The sequence below is a fragment of the Anolis sagrei genome, chromosome 5 (assembly GCF_037176765.1).
Source record: "Anolis sagrei isolate rAnoSag1 chromosome 5, rAnoSag1.mat, whole genome shotgun sequence".
Classification (NCBI taxonomy): domain Eukaryota; kingdom Metazoa; phylum Chordata; class Lepidosauria; order Squamata; family Dactyloidae; genus Anolis; species Anolis sagrei.
The window spans coordinates 199,028,442-199,053,429 of NC_090025.1; the positions used below are offsets into that span (position 1 = coordinate 199,028,442).

At 47.6% G+C, this 24,988-nt stretch overlaps 1 protein-coding gene across 14 annotated transcripts in view; it reads left to right on the forward strand.

Moving 5' to 3' along the window:
- The window catches only part of SHANK3 (SH3 and multiple ankyrin repeat domains 3), a 407,035-nt gene that overhangs the window by 102,353 nt on the left and 279,694 nt on the right, over positions 1-24,988 (forward strand). For 13 of the 14 annotated variants that reach the window (XR_010910064.1, XM_067469407.1, XM_067469409.1 and 10 more), the window contains exons 2-3: positions 4,812-5,015; positions 11,194-11,265. Coding sequence is in view for 12 of the 14 variants with exons in the window: in XM_067469407.1 (XP_067325508.1) it covers positions 4,812-5,015; positions 11,194-11,265 (276 nt within the window). In the remaining 2 variants the exon portion in view is untranslated. Of the gene's footprint in view, positions 1-4,811; positions 5,016-6,855; positions 6,895-11,193; positions 11,266-24,988 lie in introns of those variants that run through there. The other variant, XM_067469419.1, reaches the window with a different exon arrangement.

Genomic DNA, 24,988 nt, shown 5'->3' on the forward strand with positions numbered 1-24,988 from the left:
TATTATTATTATTATTATTATTATTATTATTATTGTGAGCAACCCAGAGATTGAATTGGTTGTTAATGTTGTTGTTGTTCTTGATGGTGTTGTGATTATTATTATTATTATTATTATTATTATTATTATTATTATTATGTGAGCAACCCAGAGATTGAATTATTATTATTATTATTATTATTATTATTATGTGAGCAACCCAGAGATTGAATTGGTTGTTAATGTTGTTGTTGTTCTTGATGGTGTTGTGATTATTATTATTATTATTATTATTATTATTATGTGAGCAACCCAGAGATTGAATTATTATTATTATTATTATTATTATTATTATTATTATGTGAGCAACCCAGAGATTGAATTGGTTGTTAATGTTGTTGTTGTTCTTGATGGTGTTGTGATTATTATTATTATTATTATTATTATTATTATTGTGAGCAACCCAAAGATTGAATTGGTTGTTTGATGTTGTTGTTATTCTTGATGGTGTTATCATTATTATTATTATTATTATTATTATTATTATTATTATGTGAGCAACCCAGAGATTGAATTGGTTGTTAATGTTGTTGTTGTTCTTGATGGTGTTATCATTATTATTATTATTATTATTATTATTATGTGAGCAACCCAGAGATTGAATTATTATTATTATTATTATTATTATTATTATTATTATTATTATTATGTGAGCAACCCAGAGATTGAATTGGTTGTTAACGTTGTTGTTGTTCTTGATGGTTTTATGTTTATTATTATTATTATTATTATTATTATTATTATTGTGAGCAACACAGATATTGAATTGGTTGTTGATGTTGTTGTTCTTGACGGTGTTATGTTTATTATTATTATTATTATGTGAGCAACACAGAGATTGAATTGGTTGTTAATGTTGTTGTTGTTCTTGATGGTGTTGTGATTATTATTATTATTATTATTATTATTATTATTATTATTATTGTGAGCAACCCAAAGATTGAATTGGTTGTTGTTGTTGTTGTTCTTCTTCTTCTTGATGGTGTTATCTTTATTATTATTATTATTATTATTATTATTATTATTTATGTGAGCAACTCAGAGATTGAATTGGTTGTTCTTGTTGTTGTTCTTCTTCTTCTTCTTCTTGATGGTGTTATCTTTATTATTATTATTATTATTATTAGAATCGCATTGGCCTTTTATGCTGCCACATCACACTCTTGGCTCTTATTAAGCTTGGGGTCCATTAGGACTTAAAAATGGGGTCATGGGCTTGCTTTTCTCTCCCTAATTTTGCACAGAAACGACAGAGGAAGCGGGGTGTGTGTGTGTGTGTGCGGGGAGATGCATTTTGTGCTTTTCAAGAAGGAAGAGGAGTCCTCTGCCTTTTGCAGAGCAGGCTGAGCACCAGCTGGAGTGCATCGTGATTTGTAACCGTGGAAGGATTTGGCATGCAATCTGGTTTGCATGCAAGGGAGAAGCATCATCATCGTCATCATTGCATGCAACAGAGGCTCCCTTTTCATGCTCAAGATCCCACACTGGGAAGTTTTATGCACGTGGGTTTACACAACGGTGGATTATAATAGATGTTGATTTGGCTCTGTTTGTGCAAAAGTGGAAAGACCATGGATTGGTCCGTGATGGCTATATTGTCGAAGGCTTTCATGGCTGGAATCACTGGGTTGTTGTAGGTTTTTCCAGGTTATATGGCCATGTTCTAGAGGCATTCTCTCCTGACGTTTCACCTGCATCTATGGCAAGCATCCTCAGAGGTTGTGAGGTCTGTTGGAACTAGGACAATGGGTTTATATATCTGTGGAATGACCAGGGTGGGGCAAAGGACTCTTGTCTGCTGGAGATAGGTGTGAATGTCTCAACTGACCACCTTGACTAGCATTTGATGGCCTGGCAGTGCCTGGGGCAATCTTTTGTTGAGAGGTGATTAGATGTCCCTGATTGGGTTGTTGTAGGTTTTTCAGGCTATATGGCCATGGTCTAGAGGCATTCTCTCCTGACGTTTCGCCTGCATCTGTGGCAAGCATCCTCAGAGGTTGTGAGGTCTGTTGGAACTAGGACAATGGGTTTATATATCTGTGGAATGACCAGGGTGGGGCAAAGGACTCTTGTCTGCTGGAGATAGGTGTGAATGTCTCAACTGACCACCTTGACTAGCATTTGATGGCCTGGCAGTGCCTGGGGCAATCTTTTGTTGAGAGGTGATTAGATGTCCCTGATTGGGTTGTTGTAGGTTTTTCAGGCTATATGGCCATGGTCTAGAGGCATTCTCTCCTGACGTTTTGCCTGCATCTGTGGCAAGCATCCTCAGAGGTTGTGAGGTCTGTTGGAACTAGGACAATGGGTTTATATATCTGTGGAATGACCAGGGTGGGGCAAAGGACTCTTGTCTGCTGGAGATAGGTGTGAATGTCTCAACTGACCACCTTGACTAGCATTTGATGGCCTGGTAGTGCCTGGGGCAATCTTTTGTTGAGAGGTGATTAGATGTCCCTGATTGGGTTGTTGTAGGTTTTTCAGGCTATATGGCCATGGTCTAGAGGCATTCTCTCCTGACGTTTCGCCTGCATCTGTGGCAAGCATCCTCAGAGGTTGTGAGGTCTGTTGGAACTAGGACAATGGGTTTATATATCTGTGGAATGACCAGGGTGGGACAAAGAACTCTTGTCTGTAGGAGCTAGGTGTGAATGTCTCAACTGACCACTTTAATTATTTTATTTATTTATTTACTTTATTTATATACTGCTTTTCTCAGCCCTCAGGCGACATTTGATGGCTTGGCAGTGCCTGTTGGAATCTTTTGTTGAGAGGTGATTAGATGTGCCTGATTGTTTGCTCTCTGGAAACCATGAAAATGAACAAAATCTGGCTACCAATATTTAAAAACTCTAAAATTACAACAGAGAGGAAACAATCCGGCACATCTAATCACCTCTCAACAAAAGATTCCCCCAGGCACTGCCAAGCAATCAAATGCTAAAGAAGGTGATCAGTTGAAACATTCACACCTAGCTCCAAGAGACAAGAGTCCTTTGCCCCACCCTGGTCATTCCACAGATATATAAACCCATTTTCCTACTTCCAACAGACCTCACTACCTCTGAGGATGCTTGCCATAGATGCAGGTGAAATGTCAGGAGAAAATGCCTCTAGAACATGGCCATATAACCCAGAAAAACCTACAACAACCCAGATTGCTAGATTGCTAGAGACATGTTGTTGTTGTTGTTGTTGTTGTTGTTGTTGTTGTTGTTGTTGCTGCTATTCGAGGTGGGGAACAATATAGTTAAACACAGAGACAAAATGCTTGTTGCCGAAGGTGTGATGTTTAAGGTCAGATGTTTAAGGTTCTGCTCTGGAGTACAACATAGAATCATAGAATCAAATCATAGAATCCTAGAGTTGGAAGAGACCTGGTGGGCCATCATCCAATCCAACCCCACTCTGCCAAGAAGCAGGAATATGGCATTCAAATCACCCCTGACAGATGGTCACCCAGCCTCTGCTTAAAAGCTTCCAAAGAAGGAGCCTCCACCACACTCGGGGCAGAGAGTTCCACTGCTGAACGGCTCTCACAGTCAGGAAGTTCTTCCTCAGGTTCAGATGGAATCTCTTCTCTTGTAGTTTGAAGCCATTGTTCCGCGTCCTAGTCTCCATGGGAGCAGAAAACAAGCTTGCTCCCTCCTCCTCCCTGTGGCTTCCTCTCACATATTTATACATGGCTATCATATCTCCTCTCAGCCTTCTCTTCTTCAGGCTAAACATGCCCGGCTCTTTAAGCCGCTCCTCGTAGGGCTTGTTCTCCAGACCCTTGATCATTTTAGTCGCCCTCCTCTGGACACATTCCAGCTTGTCCATATCTCTCTTGAATTGTGGTGCCCAGAATTGGACACAATATTCCAGGTAAAGTGGTCTAACCAAAGCGGAACAGAGCATGGGGAGCATGACTTCCCTAGATCTAGACACTATGCTCCGATTGATGCAGGCCAAAATCCCATTGGCTTTTTTTGCCGCCACATCACATTCCTGGCTCATGCTTAATTTCCTGTCCACGAGGACTCCAAGATCTTTTTCACACGTCCTGCTCTGGAGCCAGGCCTCATCGTCCCCCATTCTGTATCTTTGCATTTTGTTTTTCCTGCCAAAGTGGAGTCTCTTGCATTTGTCACTGTTGCGGTCAGGTGAGGGCTCCTCGCGCGAAGGAGCCCATACCTGGCCACGCCCTTGGGGCGGGGCCAATGGAGGCGGCCTGGCGACCCCTCCGAAATGGCCTGGCGACCCCCCTGGGGGTCGCGACCCCCAGGTTGAGAACCGCTGGATTAGAGAGATGGGCCCAAACTAACAAAATGAAGTTCAACAGTGACAAATGCAAGATACTCCACTTTGGCAGGAAAAACGAAATGCAAAGATACAGAATGGGGGACAATGCCTGGCTCGAGAGCAGTACGTGTGAAAAAGATCTTGGAGTCCTCGTGGAAAACAAGTCAAGCATGAGCCAGGAATGTGATGTGGTGGCAAAAAAAGCCTCCCCGTGCAACCTTTCTCTGACGGCTGCCTTCTCTCCCTTCTTCTTTCCTTCCTTCCTTCCTTCCTTCCTTCCTTCCTTCCTTCCTTCCTTCCTTCCAACTCGACTTTAGTTCATTTGAGCCCGGTTTATTCTGATGCGTTTCCTGTAGGAAGATAACGTCCGCCGCGTCCTTCTTCAGTAGGGCTTCAATCCGCCTTCTTTTAATGTTGTTGTTGTTCTGGACGGTGATATGTTTATTATTATTATTATTATTATTATTATTATTCTTTTCTTCCTTCCACAGAAGTGTCTGCGGCTGAACCCGGACGTCCCCGTCTGGTTCTCCAAGCAGCGCATCCTCTGCACGCTGAACCACAGCCTGAAGGATGTCCTCAACTACGGCCTCTTCCAGCCGGCCTTCAACGGTCGGGCCGGGAAGTTCCTGGACGAGGAGCGGCTGCTGAGGGAGTACCCCCTCAGCCCAGAGACCCCCGTCCCCTACCTGGAGGTATGTATGGACGCCCAAGAGGGGAATCGCATTCGAAACCTGGAAGACACGCTGCTTCGCCTTTCCTCTCCAATGCTGGGCATCCATTGGAATGGAAAGACAAGGGGTTTAGGTGGGATCTTGCCAATCTGCTGCCTGCGTCCAAAGAAGTAAAACAGAGAATTATAAAAGAGTTGTAGGAGACCCTAAGGGTCATCCAGCCCAACCCCCTCTGCCAGGCAGAAAGACGCCATCCAAGCCCTCCTGACAGATGGCCATCCAACCTTCATTTAGAAATATCCAGAGACTCCAGTGGACTTTGAGTCTTAGAGTTGGAAGGGATCCCCAAAGACTATCCAGTCCAACCCCTTCTGCATTGAAAAACCTCCAGGGAGAGAAGGAGACTCTACTAGATCAGGCACTTTATATTCCACTAAAGTCAAAAGGGGTCTCCAAAGGCCATCCAGTCCAACCCCTTCTGCATTGAAAAACCTCCAGAGAGAGAAGGAGACCCTACTAGATTATCAGGCACTTTATATTCCACTAAAGTCAAAAGGGGTCTCCAAAGGCCATCCAGTCCAACCCCTTCTCCATTGAAAAACCTCCAGAGAGAGAAGGAGACTCTAGGTGGGATCTTGCCAATCTGCTTCCTGGGTCCAAAGAAGTAACTCATAGAATTATGAAGGAGTTGTAGGAGACCCCAAGGGTCATCTGGTCCAACCCCCTCTGCCAGGCAGGAAGACACCATCCAAGCCCTCCTGACAGATGGCCATCCAACCTTCATTTAGAAATATCCAGAGACTCCACTGGACTTTGAGTCTTCGAGTTGGAAGGGATCCCCAAAGGCTATCCAGTCCAACCCCATCTGCATTGAAAAACCTCCAGAGAGAGAAGGAGACTCTAGGTGGGATCTTGCCAATCTGCTTCCTGGGTCCAAAGAAGTAACTCATAGAATTATGAAGGAGTTATAGGGGACCCCAAGGGTCATCTAGCCCAACCCCCTCTGCCAGGCAGAAAGGCACCATCCAAGCCCTCCTGACAGATGGCCATCCAACCTTCATTTAGAAATATCCAGAGACTCCACTGGACTTTGAGTCTTAGAGTTGGAAGGGATCCCCAAAGGCCATCCAGTCCAACCCCTTCTGCATTGAAAAGCCTCCAGAGAGAGAAGGAGACTCTAGGTGGGATCTTGCCAATCTGCTTCCTGGGTCCAAAGAAGTAACTCATAGAATTATGAAGGAGTTGTAGGAGACCCCAAGGGTCATCTGGTCCAACCCCCTCTGCCAGGCAGGAAGACACTATCCAAGCCCTCCTGACAGATGGCCATCCAACCTTCATTTAGAAATATCCAGAGACTCCAGTGGACTTTGAGTCTTGGAGTTGGAAGGGATCCCCAAAGGCTATCCAGTCCAACCCCTTCTGCATTGATAAACCTCCAGAGAGAGAAGGAGACTCTACTAGATCATCAGGCACTTTATATTCCACTAAAGTCAGAAGGGGTCTCCAAAGGCCATCCAGTCGAACCCCCTTCTGCCGTGCATAAGGCACACTCCAATCCCTCCCAAACGAAGGCCATCCAGTGTCTGTTGAAAAACCAAGGCAATACATTAGAAGGGAACCCCAAAGGTCATCTAGTCCAACCCCTTCTCCATTGATAAACCTCCAGAGAGAGAAGGAGACCCTACTAGATTATCAGGCACTTTATATTCCACTAAAGTCAAAAGGGGTCTCCAAAGACCATCCAGTCCAACCCCCTTCTGCCACACACAAGACACACTCCAATCCCTCCCAAACGAAGGCCATCCAGTGTCTATTGAAAAACCAAGGCAATACATTTCACTAGAATCATAGAATCATAGAATACCCCCTCAGCCCAGAGACCCCCGTCCCCTACCTGGAGGTATGTATGGACGCCCAAGGGAAATTGCATTATAGAGACCTGGAAGACATGCTGCTTCTTGGCCTTTCCTCTCCAATGCTTGGCATCCATTGGGATGGAAAGACAAGGAGTTTAGGTGGGATCTTGCCAATCTGCTTCCTGGGTCCAAAGAAGTAACTCATAGAATTATGAAGGAGTTGTAGGAGACCCCAAGGGTCATCTGGTCCAACCCCCTCTGCCAGGCAGGAAGACACTATCCAAGCCCTCCTGACAGATGGCCATCCAGCCTTCATTTAGAAATATCCAGAGACTCCACTGGACTTTGAGTCTTAGAGTTGGAAGGGATCCCAAAGGCCATCCAGTCCAACCCCTTCTGCATTGAAAAACCTCCAGAGAGAGAAGGAGACCCTACTAGATTATCAGGCACTTTATATTCCACTATAGAAGGGGCCTCCAAAGGCCATCCAGTCCAACCCCCTTCTGCCATGCATTAGACACACTCCAATCCCTCCCAAACGAAGGCCATCCAGTGTCTATTGAAAAACCAAGGCAATACATTAGAAGGGAACCCCAAAGGTCATCTAGTCCAACCCCTTCTGCATTGAAAAACCTCCAGAGAGAGAAGGAGACCCTACTAGATTATCAGGCACTTTATATTCCACTAAAGTCAGAAGGGGCCTCCAAAGGCCATCCAGTCCAACCCCCTTCTGCCATGCATTAGACACACTCCAATCCCTCCCAAACGAAGGCCATCCAGTGTCTATTGAAAAACCAAGGCAATACATTAGAAGGGAACCCCAAAGGTCATCTAGTCCAAATCCCTTCTGCGAGGCATGAATGTACCACCCAACAGACAGCCTCCAAGCCTCTATTTAAGAAACCTCTGGAGGAGAAGACTGCAATGGATTGACTCCCAGGCAGAAGCAAATTCCCCTTGCTAAACTTAGCTCCATTTTCATAAGTTTCATAACCACACCTAATGAACTCTGTGGTTGAGCGGCAAGCAGGAAGCGAGAGCCTTTAGGACTAATTGGCAAGAGGTCAAAGAACATGGCAAAGGAAGAGGACGTGGTAGAAGGGCTGCTCTCTCACTGGAAATGAGCGGCACCTTGTCACCTCTCTTGCAAGGAGCCATGGCAACACAAAGGAGTCATAACAATGGCACCTGACCTCCCTGAATCCACCTTCCAGGCTCCTTGCAATATTATTTTTGGGTTGTTGTGAGTGGCCATGTCCCAGAAGCATTCTCTCCTGACGTTTCACCCACATTTATAGCAGGCATCCTCAGAGGTTGTGAGGTTTGTTGGAAACTAGGCAAGTGAGGTTTATATTATCTGTGGAATGATGTCCAGGGTGGGAGAAAGAACTCCCACCCTGGACCACACCTGGAATATTGTGTCCAGTTCTGGGCACCACAATTGAAGGGAGATATTGACAAGCTGGAATGTGTCCAGAGAAGGGAGACCAAAATGATCAGGGGTCTGGAGAACAAGTCCTATGAGGAGCGGCTTAAGGAGCTGGGCATGTTTAGCCTGAAGAGAAGGATGAGGGGAGACATGATGAGGGCCATGTATAAATATGTGAGAGGAAGCCACAGGGAGGAGGAGGGAGCAAGCTTCCTTTCTGCTTCCTTGGAGACTAGGACGCAAGGGAACAATGGCTTCAAACTACAAGAGAGGAGATTCCATCTGAACATGAGGAAGAACTTCCTGACTGTGAGAACCGTTCAGCAGTGGAACTCTCTGCCCCGGAGTGTGGTGGAGGCTCCTTCTTTGTAGGCTTTTAAGCAGAGGCTGGATGGCCATCTGTCAGGGGTGATTTGAATGCAATATGCCTGCTTCTTGGCAGAATGGGGTTGGACTGGATGTCCCATGAGGTCTCTTCCAACTCTAGGATTCTATGATTCTTCTCTGCTTGAGGCAAGTGTGAATGTTGCCATTGGTCACCTTGCTTAGCATTGAATGGCCTTGCAGCTTCAAAGCCTGGCTGCTTCCTGCCTGGGTGAATCCTTCATTGTGTTCGCTGGCCCTGATTGTTTCCTGTCTGGAAATCCCCCTTTTTAAATTTTAATACATTAAAAAAATCTATATATATAAAAATATAATGTTAGTTTGTGGGATTAGCATAACTCAAAAAGCACTGGACGAATTGACACCAAATTGGGACACAATACACGTATCAGGCCAACGAGTGACCATCACTCATAAAAACACTGAAAAGCACAACAGAAGGGACTTAAAAAGCCAAACAAAACAAAAACACGCTACAGTGCATGTGCAAAACCACACACACACATATGTACACAAATATATACACACATATATTCACATATACACAGACTGGGCCACAAAAAAACACCGGAACCAAGACTTTAAATAAGGAACGTCATTCAGAAACAGGGGAACTCCACACAGCAAGCAATCAAGGGCTGGCGCTACAGCACATGTGCAAAACCACATACACACACAGAGAGACATATACACAAATATATACACACACGTATACACATACACAGACTGGGCCACAAAAAATACCAGAACCAAGACGGTAAATAAGGAACGTCATTCAGAAACAGGGGAACTCCAGACAGCAAGCAATCAAGGGCCGGTGTAAACAACCCAAACAGAGGTTGCCTCCAGGCAACAAAGGCCAGGCTACCCCTATGCAGACACCCTCACTGATTGACTTTGCATCTTCATGGCTATTCAATGCTATTCGAGGTTACTAACTGCAATATTCACACTGGCTTCAAACAAAGGGTCTTTCTCCCACCCTGGACATTATTCCGCAGGGATATACACTCCACTAGCCTCACCTCCAACAGATCTCCGAGGATGCCATTAGCAGGTGAAACACTAGGAGATAATTCTTCTGGAACAGGGCCATACAGTCCAGAAAACTCACAGCAACCCAATGGTTCCGACCATGAAAGTCTTCGACAACAGAAGGAAGTTCTGCAGTGGCATCTACACTGTGGAATGAATATGGTTTGACACCACTTGAAACTGCCAAGGTTCAGTGTTGTGGAATCTTTAAAGATGTAGCTTTGCAAAGTCTTTCTGTGCGAAACTCCAACTCCCAGGTTTCCCCAACATTGAGACAGGACAGTTCAAGTGGTGCCAAACTGTGCTAATTGTACAGTGTAGATGGGATAAGGGAGATCTCCGGGAGGGGCCCCGATCCTGCAAAGGGAGGCCTATGTTTGTGCAAAGCAAAGCCTTTGAGTTGGTTAAGTGGACGAACACAGAGAGTGCTCACTAATGCTTCCTCTTCATCTTGGAAAGAAGTGACGAGCGGAGTGCCGCAGGGTTCCGTCCTGGGCCCGGTCCTGATCAGGATCTTTATTAATGACTTAGATGAAGGGCTAGAAGGCAGGATCATCAAGTTTGCAGACGACACCAAATTGGGAGAGAGAGCCAAGACTCCAGAGGACAGGAGCAGGATTCTAAACGATCTCGACAGATTAGAGAGATGGGCCAAAACTAACAAAATGAAGTTCAACAGTGACAAATGCAAGGTACTCCACTTTGGCAGAAAAAATGAAATGCAAAGATACAGAATGGGGGACAATGCCTGGCTCGAGAGCAGGACGTGTGAAAAAGATCTTGGAGTCCTCGTGGAGAGGAAGGAGAACACGAGCCAACAATGTGATGTGGCGGCAAAAAAAGCCAATGGGATTTTGTCCTGCATCAAGAGGAGCCTAGTGTCTAGGTCCAGGGAAGTCATGCTCCCCATGCTCTATTCCGCTTTGGTTAGACCACATCTGGAATATTGTGTCCAATTCTGGGCACCACAATTCAAGAGAGATATTGACAAGCTGGAATGTGTCCAGAGGAGGGCGACTAAAATGATCAAGGGTCTGGAGAACAAGCCCTATGAGGAGCGGCTTAGGGAGCTGGGCATGTTTAGCCTGAAGAAGAGAAGGCTGAGAGGGGATATGATAGCCATGTATAAATATGTGAGAGGAAGCCACAAGGAGGAGGGAGCAAGCTTGTTTTCTGCTTCCTTGGAGACTAGGACGCAAGGGAGGAATGGCTTCAAACTACAAGAGAGGAGATTCCATCTGAACATGAGGAAGAACTTCCTGACTGTGAGAGCCGTTCAGCAGTGGAACTCTCTGCCCTGGAGTGTGGTGGAGGCTCCTTCTTTGGAAGCTTTTAAGCAGAGGCTGGATGGCCATTTGTCAGGGGTGATTTGAATGCAACATTCCTGCTTCTTGGTAGAATGGGGTTGGACTGGATGGCCCAGGAGGTCTCTTCCAACTCTTTGATTCTAGGATTCTATGAGTGATGCTTCCTTCTTTTCCCTTTCTTCCTCCAGTTCCGGTACAAGCGGCGCGTCTACACCCAGAGCCTGCTGGACGACAAGCAGTTTGCCAAGTTGCACACCAAGGTAAGAGCCCAGAGCAGAGGCCGGGAAGGAATACCTTCCTCACTATGTCTGAGGATGCTTGCCAAAGTGTAGGTGAAACGTCAGGAGAGAATGCCTCTAGACCATGGCCATACAGCCCGAAAAAAACCTACAACAACCCAATACCATTCTTATTATTCTTCTTGAGAACCCTTGGGCAGCCCTTTGCAGACCCCCAGGTCCAGCGTTTGCGGGATTCGAACCCAGGACCTTATGATTCGGGCAACCCTTCAGCCTGGCATTTTATAAAACCATTCACATTAAATGCAAATGAACTATTTGATGACGGCATACTTTTCACACCGAACACAAATGCATCTCAACATTGTAAGTCTCTTTTAAGAGAGGAAAAAGCAGGATATCAATAATATCATCTGTGATTTTACCAGTGACCACGACAGTTTTAAATGGTGTATTTTAATATTGAGATAAATGTTTTGAATGTTTATGTACGCGTATATGAATTATTGTCCCAACATCGAATTATTTATTTATCGTGTCATCAGCAACCATACCATTGTATTACAGTTCTAGCAGAGCAAAGCAAACACACAGATTAAAAAGGAAAAGAAAAAACCACACAGATTTTGCAAATTTGGTAGTTGGTTAAATGTCCTTTGAGCAGTATCTGGCCCCTTGGAGTGCCTCCAGTGTTGCTGCAAGAAGGTCCTCCCTTGTGCATCGTGTGGCAGGGCTCAGGGTGCATTCCAGCAGGTGGTCAGTGGTTTGCTCTTCTCCGCACTCGCATGCCGAGGATTCCACTTTGTGGCCCCATTTCTGAAGGTTGGCTCTGCATCTCGTGGTGCCAGAGCACAGTTTGGCACCACAGTCTTCTGTGTGCCCAGGGGGGAGTCTCTCATCTGGTATCACCCATGGATTGAGGTGCTGGGTTTGGGCCTGCCACTTTTGGACTCTCGCTTGCTGAGGTGTTCCAGCAAGTGTCTCTGTAGATCTAAGAAAACTATGTCTTGATTTAAGTCGTTGACGTGCTGGCTGATACCCAAACAGGGGATGAGCTGGAGATGTCTCTGCCTTGGTCCTTTCACTATTGGCTGCTACTTCCCGGCGGATGTCAGGTGGTGCAATACCGGATAAGCAGTGTAATTTCTCCAGTGGTGGAGGGCGCAGGCACCCCGTGATAATGCGGCATGTCTCATGAAGAGCCACATCCACTCCTTTAGCATGGTGAGATGTGTTCCACACTGAGCATGCATACTCAGCAGCAGAGTAGCACAGCGCAAGGGCAGATGTCTTCACTGTGTCTGGTTGTGATCCCCAGGTTGTGCCAGTCAGCTTTCGTATGATGTTGTTTCTAGCGTCCACTTTTTGCTTGATGTTCAGGCAGTGCTTCTTGTAGGTCAGAGCACGGTCCAGAGTGACTCCCAGGTATTTGGGTGCGCTGCAATGCTCCAGTGGGATTCTTTCCCAGGTAATAATCCTCAGAGATCGGGATGCTTGTCTGTTCTTAAGGTGAAAGGCGCATGTCTGTGTTTTAGATGGATTAGGGATCAGTTGGTTTTCCCTGTAATAGGCAGTAAGAGCACCTAGGGCTTTGGAGAACTTCTGTTCTACCATCTCAAAGCTCCCTACTTGAGCGGTGATGGCACGATCATCAGCATAGATGAAGCTCTCTGTCCCTTCTGGCAGTGGCTGGTCATTTGTGTAGATGTTGAACATGGATGGAGCAAGCACACTCCCCTGAGGCAGGTTCCGTTCTTCTGTTTCCGCCATCTGCTTCTCTGGACTTGGAACTCAACAAAGAAGCTCCTGTTTTGTAGCAGGTTTCCTATGAGGCGGGTGAGGTGGTCGCCCTTTGTGATATTATACATTTTTCTCAGGAGGAGGCAGCAGTGGTTCACAGTCTCATAGGCTGCTGACAAGTCTATGTAGACAGCTCCTGTGATCTGCTGCCTTTCAAAGCCATCTTCTATGTGCTGAGTCAGGTTCAGCACTTGCGATGTGCAGCTTTTGCCTTTCCTGAAGCCAGCTTGCTGTGGGATCAGAAGCGACCAACATCGAATGTTTACCTTATATATGCTGTGCTCCGCCCTGAGTCCCCTGAGTTGGGGTGGGAAGGGCACAATATAAACGTTTTAAATAAATAAATAATAAATGAGCACACACACACACACACATGTATATACACACACTTACTACTTAGGTGATCCCTCGTTGTCCAAGTAGGATAATCCTCCAGGGTGGGACCATAGGTGACTGTGGAGCCCTCTTCTTGACCTGCATCGTCTCCCGCAGTGAGGGCATCGGTTTCCATGTGGAAGGCAGTCTCAGTTGGGGTTGGCTTGACGTGCCTTCCTCTTGGTACATTTCTCTCTTTCACCTTCCATTCGTGCCTCTTCAAATTCTGCAGCACTGCTGGTCACAGCTGACCTCCAACTGGAGCGCTCAAGGGCCAGGGCTTCCCAGTTCTCAGTGTCTATGCCGGAGTTTTTAAGGTTGGCTTTGAGCCCATCTTTCCCTCTCTTTTCCTGCCCACCAACATTCCGTTTTCCGTTATTGAGTTCGGAGTAGAGCAACTGCTTTGGGAGACGGTGGTCGGGCATCCGGAAAACGTGGCCGGTCCAGCGGAGTTGATGGCGGAGGACCATCGCTTTAATGCCGGTGGTCTTTGTTTCTTCTTCCAGCATGCTGGCATTTGTCCGCTTGTCTTCCCAAGAGATTTTCAGGATTTTCTGGAGGCAGCACTGATGGAAGCATTCCAGGAGTTGCATGTGACGTCTGTTGACAGTCCATGTTTCACAGGCATATGGCAGGGTTGGGAGGACAATAGTTTATAAACAAGCCCCTTGGTATCCCTATGGATGTTCCGGTCCTCAAACACTCTCTGCTTCATTCGGGAAAATGCTGCACTTGCAGAGCTCAGGTGGTGTTGTATTTCAGTGTCGATGTTGACTTTGGTGGAGAGGTGGCTGCCAAGGGAGCGGAAATGGTCCACATTTCCTAATGTTACCCCATTAAGCTGTATTTCTGGCATTGGAAAGGGATTGGCTGGTGTCTGCTGGAACAGCACTTTGGTTTTGTCAATGTTCAATGAAAGGCCGAGCTTCTCATATGCTTCTGCAAAGGTGTAGGTCTTTTTCTGAATGCGCACAGATGGCATTGTCATCAGCATATTGGAGTTCTATAACAGATGTTGTTGTAACCTTGATTTTGGCTTTCAATTTGCTGAGGTTAAATAGCTTGCCATCTGTCCGATAGATGATTTCCACTCCGGTGGGAAGCTTCCCATCAACAAGGTGAAGTATCATAATGATGAAGATGGAGAATAAGGTTGGGGCAAGAACACATCCCTGTTTGACAGCTGATTTTACACACAGTTTGTATGTGTATATATGTCTATGTGTGTGTGTATCTGGAGCCCCCGGTGGCGCAGTGAGTTAAACTGCTGAACTTGCTGACCAAAAGGTCGCAGGTTTGAATCTGAGGAGTTGTGTGAGCTCCCGCTGTTAGCCCCAGCTTCTGCCATGAAGACATACAAATGTGAGTAGGTCAATAGTTCCTGCTCTGGCAGGAAGGTAATGGCATGCCATGCATTAATGCTGGCCACATGACCTTGGAGGTGTCTATGGACAGTGAGTTAAACCACTGAGCTGCTGAACTTGCTGACCGAAAGGTCGCAGGTTCAAATCCGAGGAGTGGTGTGAGCTCCCGCTGTTAGCCCCAGCTTCTGCCATGAAAATATACAAATGTGAGTAGGTCAATAGCTACTGCTCTGGCAGGAAGGTAACGGCATTCCATGTAGTCATGCTGGCCACATGACCTTGGAGGTGTCTATGGACAACGCCGGCTTTTCAGCTTAGAAATGGAGATGAGCACCAGAGTCGGACACGACTGGACTTAATGTCAGGGGAAAACTTTTACCTTTATGTGTAAGTCTATTTTAAGAGAGGAAAAAGCAGGACATAAGTAATATATATAATTTATCTGTGTCAGTATATGTGCATACACACAAACACACACACAAAAACACTCACAGGTGTGAGTGTGAATTTTGAGTTGTGTTTCAAAACAGGAGGAAGAGGAACCAAGCATCCCCTTTGAGACTAATTTATTTCAGCATGTGCTTTCATAGAATCCTAGAATCGTAGAGTTGGAAGAGACCTCATGGGCCATCATCCAGTCCACCCCCATTCTGCCAAGAAGCAGGAATATTGCATTCAAAGCACCCCTGACAGATGGCCACCCAGCCTCTGTTTAAAAGCCTCCAAAGAAGGAGCCTCCACCATACTCTGGGGCAGAGAGTTCCACTGCTGAACGGCTCTCACAGTCAGGAAGTTCTTCCTCATGTTCAGATGGAATCTCCTCTCCTGTAGTTTGAAGCCATTGTTCCATTGCGTCCTAGTCTCCAAGGAAGCAGAAAGGAAGCTTGCTCCCTCTTCCTCCCTGTGGCTTCCTCTCACATATTGATACATGGCTATCATGTCTCCTCTCAGCCTTCTCTTCTTCAGGCTAAACATGCCCAGTTCCCTAAGCCGCTCCTCATAGGGCTTGTTCTCCAGATCCTTGATCATTTTAGTCGCCCTCCTCTGGACACATTCCAGCGTGTCAATATCTCTCTTGAATTGTGGTGCCCAGAATTGGACACAATATTCCAGATGTGGTCTAACCAAAGCAGAATAGAGCATGGGGAGCATGACTTCCCTGGATCTAGACACTAGGCTCCTATTGATGCAGGGCAAAATCCCATTGGCTTTTTTTGCCGCCACATCCCATTCCTGGCTCATGTTCCCCTTCCTCCCCACGAGGACTCCAAGATCTTTTTCACACGTACTGCTCTGGAGCCAGGCATTGTCCCCCATTCTGTATCTTTGCATTTCGTTTTTTCTGCCAAAGTGGAGTATCTTGCATTTGTCACTGTTGAACTTCATTTTGTTAGTTTGGGCCCATCTCTCTAATCCAGCGGTTCTCAACCTGGGGGTCGCGACCCCCAGGGGGGTCGCCAGGCCATTTCGGAGGGGTCGCCAGGCCGCCTCCATTGGCCCCGCCCCAAGGGCGTGGCCAGGTATGGGCTCCTTCGCGCGAGGAGCCCTCACCTGACCGCCTCGCCTTCCTTGCCCTCTTGCCATCCGGCAAGGGGTCCTCCAAGCAGTGGGTGGGCTCCTCAAGTCCCTCTCCCACCCGCTTGCCAGCAGAAGCGGGTAAGGAGGGGACTGGGGAGCCTTTGCCAGCCCCACCAAACAGGGATCCCGTCTTCGTTTCACTCCTGCAAGGTGGGCGGGCAGCTGTTCCATGCGGGCACCGCTCACTAGGCCTCGCTGATAGGAAAGAAGCTTTGCAGCCCTTGGCCGACCAACGCTGCAGTGCCCACCCGCTAAACAGGCAGGAAGGCGCCCCGTGGCAACCATAGAAAGAACAGGGGGCTGGGCGAGCGAGGCCCGCTCGGAAAGCACCTCCTGCCTGCTCCGCGCCGAGCCCACCAAGACTGAGAGGTGCAAGGCTCCCTTCCCGCTGGTGCCCCGGCAAGGGAAGGCAAGGCCTGGTGAGCGGGGCCTGAATGGAGCAGCCGTCCACCCACCTTGCAGGAGTGCGAAGAAGGAGAAGGGGTCTCTGTTTGGTGGGGCTGACAGAGGCTCCCCAGTCCCCTCCTCATCTGCTTCTGCTGGCAAGCGGGTGGGAGAGGGACTTGAGGAGCCCACCCACTATCCTCCTCCTCTTCCTCTCCATCCTCCTCATCGGAAAAAAAGCCTGAAGCTGCGCCGTCGCCACTTTAAAAGTGAGGAAGAGGAGGATGGAGAGGAAGAGGAGGAGGATAGTGGGTGGGCTCCTCAAGTCCCTTTCCCACCCGTTTGCCAGCAGAAGCAGCCTTCTTCCTTTCGGCTGCCCCCTTCTCCGGCTTTTCTCGCCTCCTCCTCCTCTTCCTCCTTGCCCCGGAGGAAGCAGCAGGCAGGAGGGAGGGGGACGGGAGGGAGAAAGAGTGTGTGTGTGAGCGTGAGCGTGCTGTCCTCCTATTAACATCCAGACTGGGAGGCAGCTTCACGCAAGAGGAGGGTGCTTCTGAGTGAATGACCTTGCTTCCCTTCTTCTTTTCCTTCTTTCCCTCCCTCCCTGCCTTCTCTTCATTCCTTTCCTTCCTTCCCCTTCTTTTCCTTTCCTTCCTTCCCCTCCTTCTTTCTTTCCTCCCTTCCTTCCCTTCCCTCCCTCTCTCCTTTTCCCTCCTTCCCTCCCTCCCTCCCTCCCTCCCTCCCTCCCTCCTTCCTTCCTTCCTTCCTTCCTTCCCTTTCTTCCTTTTCCTTCCTTCCTATCTCTCCTTCCTTTCCTTCTTTTCCTCCTTCTCTTCCTTCCCTTATTCCTCCCTTTCCTTTCCTTGCTTCCCTCCCTTCCTTCTTCCCTTCCTTCTTTCCCTCCTTGCCTTCCCTTCCTTCTTTTTTCCTTCTTTCCTGTCCTTCCTTCTTCCTTTCCTTCTTTCCCTCCTTCCTTCCCTTCATTTCCTTCTTCCTCTCTTCCTTTCCTTCCTTCCCTCCCTCCTTCCTTCTCTCCTTTCTCTCCTTCCTTTCCTACTTTCCCTCCTTCCCTCCCTCCTTTCCTCCTTCCTTCCTGCCCCTCTTTCCTTCCTTTCCATCTATTCCTCCCTCCCTCCCTTTCCTTCCTCCCTTCCTTCTATCATCATCATCATCATCAGGCAGAGGCAGATTGACCATCTGTCAGGTGTACTTTGTGTCTTTCCCTTATGGCAGAAGGAGGTTAGACTGGATGGCCCATGGAAGTCTCTTCCCACTTTAGGATTCTATTATTATTATTATTATTATTATTATCATCATCATCATCATCATCATCATCATCATCATTCTTAAGCAGAGGCAGCCTGGCCATCTGTCAGGAGTGCTTTGATTGTGCATTTCCCTTATGGCAAAAGGAGGTTGGACTGGATGGCTCTTGGAAGTCTCTTCCCATTTTAGGATTCTATCATCATCATCATCATCATCATTATCAAGCAGAAGCAGACTGGCTATCTGTCAAGAGTGCTTTGATTGTGCATTACCTTATGCAAGAATGAGGTCGGATTGGATAGCCTTTGAATGTCTCTCCCACCTTACGATTCTGTTGTTGTTGTTGTTGTTGTTGTTGTTAAGCAGAGGCTGAGTGGCCATTTGCTGGGAGGGCTTTAATTGTGTCCCTTTATGACAGAAAGGGATTGGAATGGGTGGCCTTTGGGGGTCCCTTCCAACTCTAGGAACCTATTATTATTATTATTATTATTGTTATTATTATCATTATTAAGCAGAGGTTGAATGGCCATCTGTTGCGGGGGCTTTGATTGTGCTTTTCCTGCAGGAAGACAGAAGGGGGTTGGACTGGATGGCCTTTGGAGGTCTCTTGCAAGTCTAGGATCCTATTATTAAATCACTGTGAATTCCTACCAACCCCCTCCAGTATTTTCTGTTGGTCATTGAGGTTCTTTGTGCCAAGTCTGGTCCAGATCTGTCATTGGGGGGGGGGGGGGGGGGGTGCCAGCAATCTTTGGAAAACAGAGCTGTATCGGTTGAAGGTATTGCAAATCCCACCATCCGTTCTCCATACTCCCCCAAACATATTGTTTTTCTGATTTATCACTATGCTTTATGTTCCATTTGTAACAATAAAAATGCATCCTGCATATCAGATATTTACATTACAAGTCATAACAGTAGCAAAAATTACAATTACGAAGTAGCAACAAAAATAATTTTATGGTTGGGGGTCACCACAACGTGAGGAACTGTATTAAGGGGTCGCGGCATTAGGAAGGTTGAGAACCACTGCTCTAATCTGTCAAGATCTCACTCCTGAAAATTGCAGTGAAGTGGTACAGATCTGAGAGGCAGAGGACAGTAATCGGAAAATTACCATATTGAAATCAGATCTGATACTTTTTGAATTTTTATTTGGTGTGCATTGGAAGAGGGGTGGTCTTATACGGCCAGTCATCTTATATGACGGAAAATACGGTAAATGTTTTGAATGTTTATGTATGCATGTATGAATTCGAATCCAAGGAGTGGCATGAGCTCCCGCTGTTAGCCCTAGCTTCTGCCATGAAAACATACAAATGTGAGTAGGTCAATATCTCCTGCTCTGGCGGGAAGGTAATGTCATTCCATGCATTAATGCTGGCCATATGACCTTGGAGGTGTCTATGGACAACGCCGGCTCTTCAGCTTAGAAATGGAGATGAGCACCAGAGTTGGACACGACTTGACTTAATGCCAGGGGAAAAACTTTACCTTTACGTGTAAGTCTATTTTTAAGAAAGGAAAAAGCCCTCCAGGTGTTTTGGACTCCAACTCCCACCATTCCTCACAGCCTCAGGCCCCTTCCTTTTCCCCCTCAGCCGCTTAAGCCGCTGCTCCTTTGGACCCAGTTTTTTGGCTTGGCAGGGAAGAACTCCTTCCAAATTGCATTTTTGGGGGATCTATTTTTGGGCCTCCCGCATCACCCGGGTCACATCCATCAAAGCCAGCTGCCTCGGCTTGGAAGGAGATATGGAGAGAAGAGCCTTTCTTTCTGACGCTGAGCTCTCCAGTTTCTCTCCAGTTTACCTTCGGAGGGTTGCAAAACCCATCACTCCTGGGTCTCCCCTTCCGGACGTTGCAAAGAAGGTCTTGCTGGTCTCGTGCATCTACGCTGCAGAATAAATGCAGTTTGGTGTCACTTCAACAGCTAGGGCTCAATGCCATGGAATCCTTAAGCCTTCGATGCCAGAGTGTGGCTGCCTTCCCAGGCTACACATCGCAGGATTCCATTGCAATGAGCCATCCGGTTAAAGTGGTCTCAATCTGCATTAACTCTGAAGTGTAGGCGCTCCTTGTATTCATTCTGCAGCAGAGACTTCTCGCTTTAGAGTCAGGGAGTTGGAAAGGATCCCAACGGCCAAGTCATCCAAACATTAGTTCTAATTTTTGCATTAATTACTGCTACATTCTTCCTTTTGCCTCTTTTTGGAGTTGGAAGGGACCTCCAAAGGCCACCCAGTCCAACCAGGTTCTACTACACAGGAAGACAACAACAAATCCTTCCTGATAGATGGCCACCCAGCCTTTGCTTAGAAACCTCCATGTAAGGAAGGAAGGGAGGAAGCTCCAAAGGCCACCCAGTCCAACCAGGTTCTGCTAGCACAGGAAGACACCATTCAATTCCTCCTCATAGATGGCCATCCAGTCCAACTAGATTTTGCTACATAGGAAGGCACCATCCAATCCCTCCTGATAGATGGCCATCAAGCCTGTTTAGAAACCTCCATGTAAGGAAAGAAGGGACTTCCAAAGGCCATCCAGTCCAAGCAGGTTCTGCTACACAGGAAGTCCATCCAGTCCAACAGGAAGACATCTATGTACCATCCTGGAAGACACCTGTGACACCATCCAATCCCTCCTGATAGATGGCCTTCCACCCTCTGTTTAGAAACCTCCATGTATGGAAGAGACCTCCAAAGCCCCCAGTCCAACCAGATTGTGCTACACAGGAAGACACCATCCAATTTCTCCTGATAGATGGCGATCCAGCCTTTGTTTAGAAACCTCCATGTACAGAAGGGGCCTCCAAAGGCCATCCAGTCCAACCTCCATCTTTCTGTTAGGCAGGAAGACACCATCCAATCCCTCCTGATAGATGGCCATCCAGCCTCTGTTAAAGAAACCGCCATGTAAGGAAAGAAGGGACTTCCAAAGGCCATCCAGTCCAACCAGGTTCTGCTACACAGGAAGGCACCATTCAATCCCTCCTGATAGATGGCCATCCAGCCTTTGTTTAGAAACCTCTATGTAAGGAAGGGACCTCCAAAGGCCATCCAGTCCAACCAGGTTCTGCTTACACAGGAAGACACCTGTGACACCATCCGATCCCTCCTGATAGATGGCCTTCCAGCCTTTGTTTAGAAACCTCCATGTAAGAAAGGAAGGAAGGGACCCCGAAAGGCCATCCAGTCCAACCAGGTTCTGCTACACAGGAAGACATCTATGTACCATCCAGGAAGACACCTGTGACACCATCCAATCCCTCCTGATAGATGGCCTTCCAGCCTCTGTTTAGAAACCTCTATGTAAGAAAGGACGGGATTTCCAAAGGCCACCCAGTCCAACCAGGTTCTGCTGCACAGTAAGGCACCATCCAATCCCTCCTGATAGATGGCCATCCAGCCTTTGTTTAGAAACCTCAGTGTACAGAAGGGGCCTCCAAAGGCCATCCAGTGCAACTCCCAATTTTCTGTTAGGTGGGAAGACACCATCCAATCCCTCCTGGTAGATGGCCATCCAGCCTCTGGAGAGAATGCCTCTAGACCATGGCCATATAGCCCGAAAAAACCTACAACAACCCAGTGATTCCGGCCATGAAAGCCTTCAACAATATATCATCCAGCCTCTGTTTAGAAACCTCTATGTAAGGAAGGGACCTCCAAAGGCCACCCAGTCCAACCAGGTTCTGCTACACAGGAAGACACCATTCAATCCCTCCTGATAGATGGCCATCCAGCCTTTGTTTAACAACCTCTATGTAAGGAAGGGACCTCCAAAGGCCATCCAGTCCAACCAGGTTCTGCTACACAAGAAGGCACCATCCAATCCCTCCTGATAGATGGCCATACAGCCTCTGTTTAGAAACCTCCATGTGCGGAAGGGACCTCCAAAGGACATCCAGGTTCCCAACAGCCAAGTCACCCAAGCATGAATTCTACTTTTTTTCGTTAATCACTGCTACATTCTTCCTGTTAGGAATGGTGGGAGTTGAAGTACAGAACACCCGGAGGGCCAAAGTTTGCCCGTGCCTGTAACTTCTTTGGGGAGAATTTACTCATTGAGCCTGTACTTTGTAGCTTTCTTGTGAAAATCCACAAACCTGGGGGGAAACCAGCAGCATCTACCATCAAAATAAGACAAATATTTTTCTCCTGTAGACCAGTCCCAAGAAACACCTCTTGCATACCTCCACCCTTGATTGCTTTCATCCATGATCTCTTACTTAGAGATTACTCAACCCTTTAGAACTATGACTTACTTTAACTCTTCCATCACCAATTTCTAGGCCTACCACCATCAACAACCACCAACAACTGCAGAACATGACACATGACACTTTAATATTATTATTATAACTTATTATAACTTTATTTGTCCCCCGCTCGCATCTCCCGAAGGACTCGATGCGGCTTACAAAGGCCAAGGCCTCAAAACACAACACAACAATACAATACCTAAAGCAAATTAAAAACAGTTAAGCAGTATAAACAACAAACAATAAACAATACATCAAGACACTATAAAACTGGGCCGGGCCAGAGTAATGGGTACAAGATTAAAAGTGCTGATGTGGCAGGAGGTATGCAGGATTATAAGTAAGTGCAGTGTGCAGAGTGCAGCAATCTTAGTTCTACTAAAGTGCTTCTAGGACTTGGTATTGGGGGTTCCTAATCATAGAATCATAGAATCAAAGAGTTGGAAGAGACCTCCTGGGCCATCCAGTCCAACCCCATTCTGCCAAGAAGCAGGAATATTGCATTCAAAGCACCCCTGACAGATGGCCATCCAGCCTCTGCTTAAAAGCCTCCAAAGAAGGAGCCTCCACCACACTCCGGGGCAGAGAGTTCCACTGCTGAACGGCTCTCACAGTCAGGAAGTTCTTCCTCATGTTCAGATGGAATCTCCTCTCTTGTAGTTTGAAGCCATTGTTTCGTGTCCTAGTCTTCAAGGAAGCAGAAAACAAGCTTGCTCCCTCCTCCCTGTGGCTTCCTCTCACATATTTATACACGGCTATCATATCTCCTCTCAGCCTTCTCTTCTTCAGGCTAAACATGCCCAGCTCCCCAAGCCGCTCCTCATAGGGCGCATCGGAATCTGAGAAGGCACATCGGAACAGCCAGGTTTTCAAGTTCTTTCTGAAGACTGCCAATGTGGGGGCCTGTCTAAGATCTTTGGGGAGGGTGTTCCAGAGTTGGGGGGCCACCACAGAAAAGGCCCTGTCTCGAGTCCCCACCAAACACGCTTGCGACGCGGGCGGGATCACGAGCAGGGTCTCTCCAGATGACCGGAGTGAACGTGTGGGTTCATAGACGGAGATGCGGTCACGCAGGTAGGGTGGTCCCAAACCGTTTAGGGCTTTGTAGGTAAGCACCTGCACCTTAAATTGGGCTCGGAAAATAAACGGCAGCCAGTGGAGCTCCTTGAACAGGAGGGTTGACCTCTCTCTGTAAGGAGCGCCAATTAACATCCTGGCTGCTGCCCGTTGGACCAGTTGGAATCTCCGAGCCGTTTTCAAGGGCAGCCCCGCATAGAGCGCATTGCAGTAATCCAACCTAGAGGTGACCAAGGCATGGACCACTCCGGCCAGATCAGCCTTCGCGAGGTACGGGCGCAGCTGGCGCACAAGTCTCAGTTGTGCAAAAGCCCTCCTGGACACCGCCGACGCCTGAGCCTCAACCGTGAGCGATGAATCCAATAAGACTCCCAAACTGTGGACCTGTGGCTTCAGAGGGAGTGCAACCCCATCCAACACAGGTTGCCACCCTATACCCCGATCCGGTTTGCGATCGACCAGGAGGACCTCTGTCTTGTCGGGATTGATCTTCAGCTTGTTCCTCCTCATCCAGATAGACACAGCGGCCAGGCACTCGTCCAGCACTCGAGAGGCCTCCTTGGAATTAGGTGGAAATGAGTAGTAGAGTTACGTGTCATCCGCATAAAGATGGCACCCAACTCCAAAACTCCGGATGACCTCTCCCAGCGGTTTCATGTAGATGTTGAAAAGCATGGGAGACAGAATGGAGCCTTGCGGGACCCCACAGGTCAAAGGTCAGGGGTCTGAGCAGGCATCTCCCAGCTTCACCATCTGGGATCGACCCTCCAGGAAGGACCGGAGCCACGACAGAACCGTGCCCCCAAGGCCCATCCCAGAGAGCCGACCCAGAAGGAGCCTTACGACTGACCAGTAGGACCTCTGTCTTGTCTGGATTCAATTTCAGTTTGTTAGCTCTCATCCAGCCCAACACAGCAGCCAAGCACCGGTTCAAGGTTTGGACAGCCTCCTTAGTGACAGGTGGGAAGGAGTGACCGATTTGGACGTCATCTGCGTACAGATAACACCTTAGTCCAAAAGTCCGGATGATCTCCCCAGCGGCTTCATGTAGATGTTAAACAACCCTTAGAATCATAGAATCCTAGAATCCTAGAATCCTAGAGTTGGAAGAGACCTCCTGGGCCATCATCCAGTCCAACCCCATTCTGCCAAGAAGCAGGAACGTTGCATTCAAAGCACCCCTGACAGATGGCCATCCAGCCTCTGTTTCAAAGCTTCCAAAGAAGGAGCCTCCACCACACTCCCTCCGGGGCAGAGAGTTCCACTGCTGAACGGCTCTCACAGTCAGGAAGTTCTTCGTGTTCAGATGGAATCTCCTCTCTTGTAGTTTGAAGCCATGGCTCCATTGCGTCCTCGTCTCCATGGAGGCAGAAAACAAGCTTGCTCCCTCCTCCTCCCTGTGGCTTCCTCTCACATACTTATACATGGCTATCATGTCTCCTCTCATCCTTCTCTTCTTCAGGCTAAACATGCCCAGCTCCTTAAGCCGCTCCTCATAGGGCTTGCTTTCATCCATGATCTCTTACTTACTCAACCCTTTAGAACTAAGACTTACATTCACCCTTCCATCACCAACTGCTAGGCCTACCACCACCAACCACCACCAACTGCAGAACATGATACATGACACTTTAATATCTGTTCG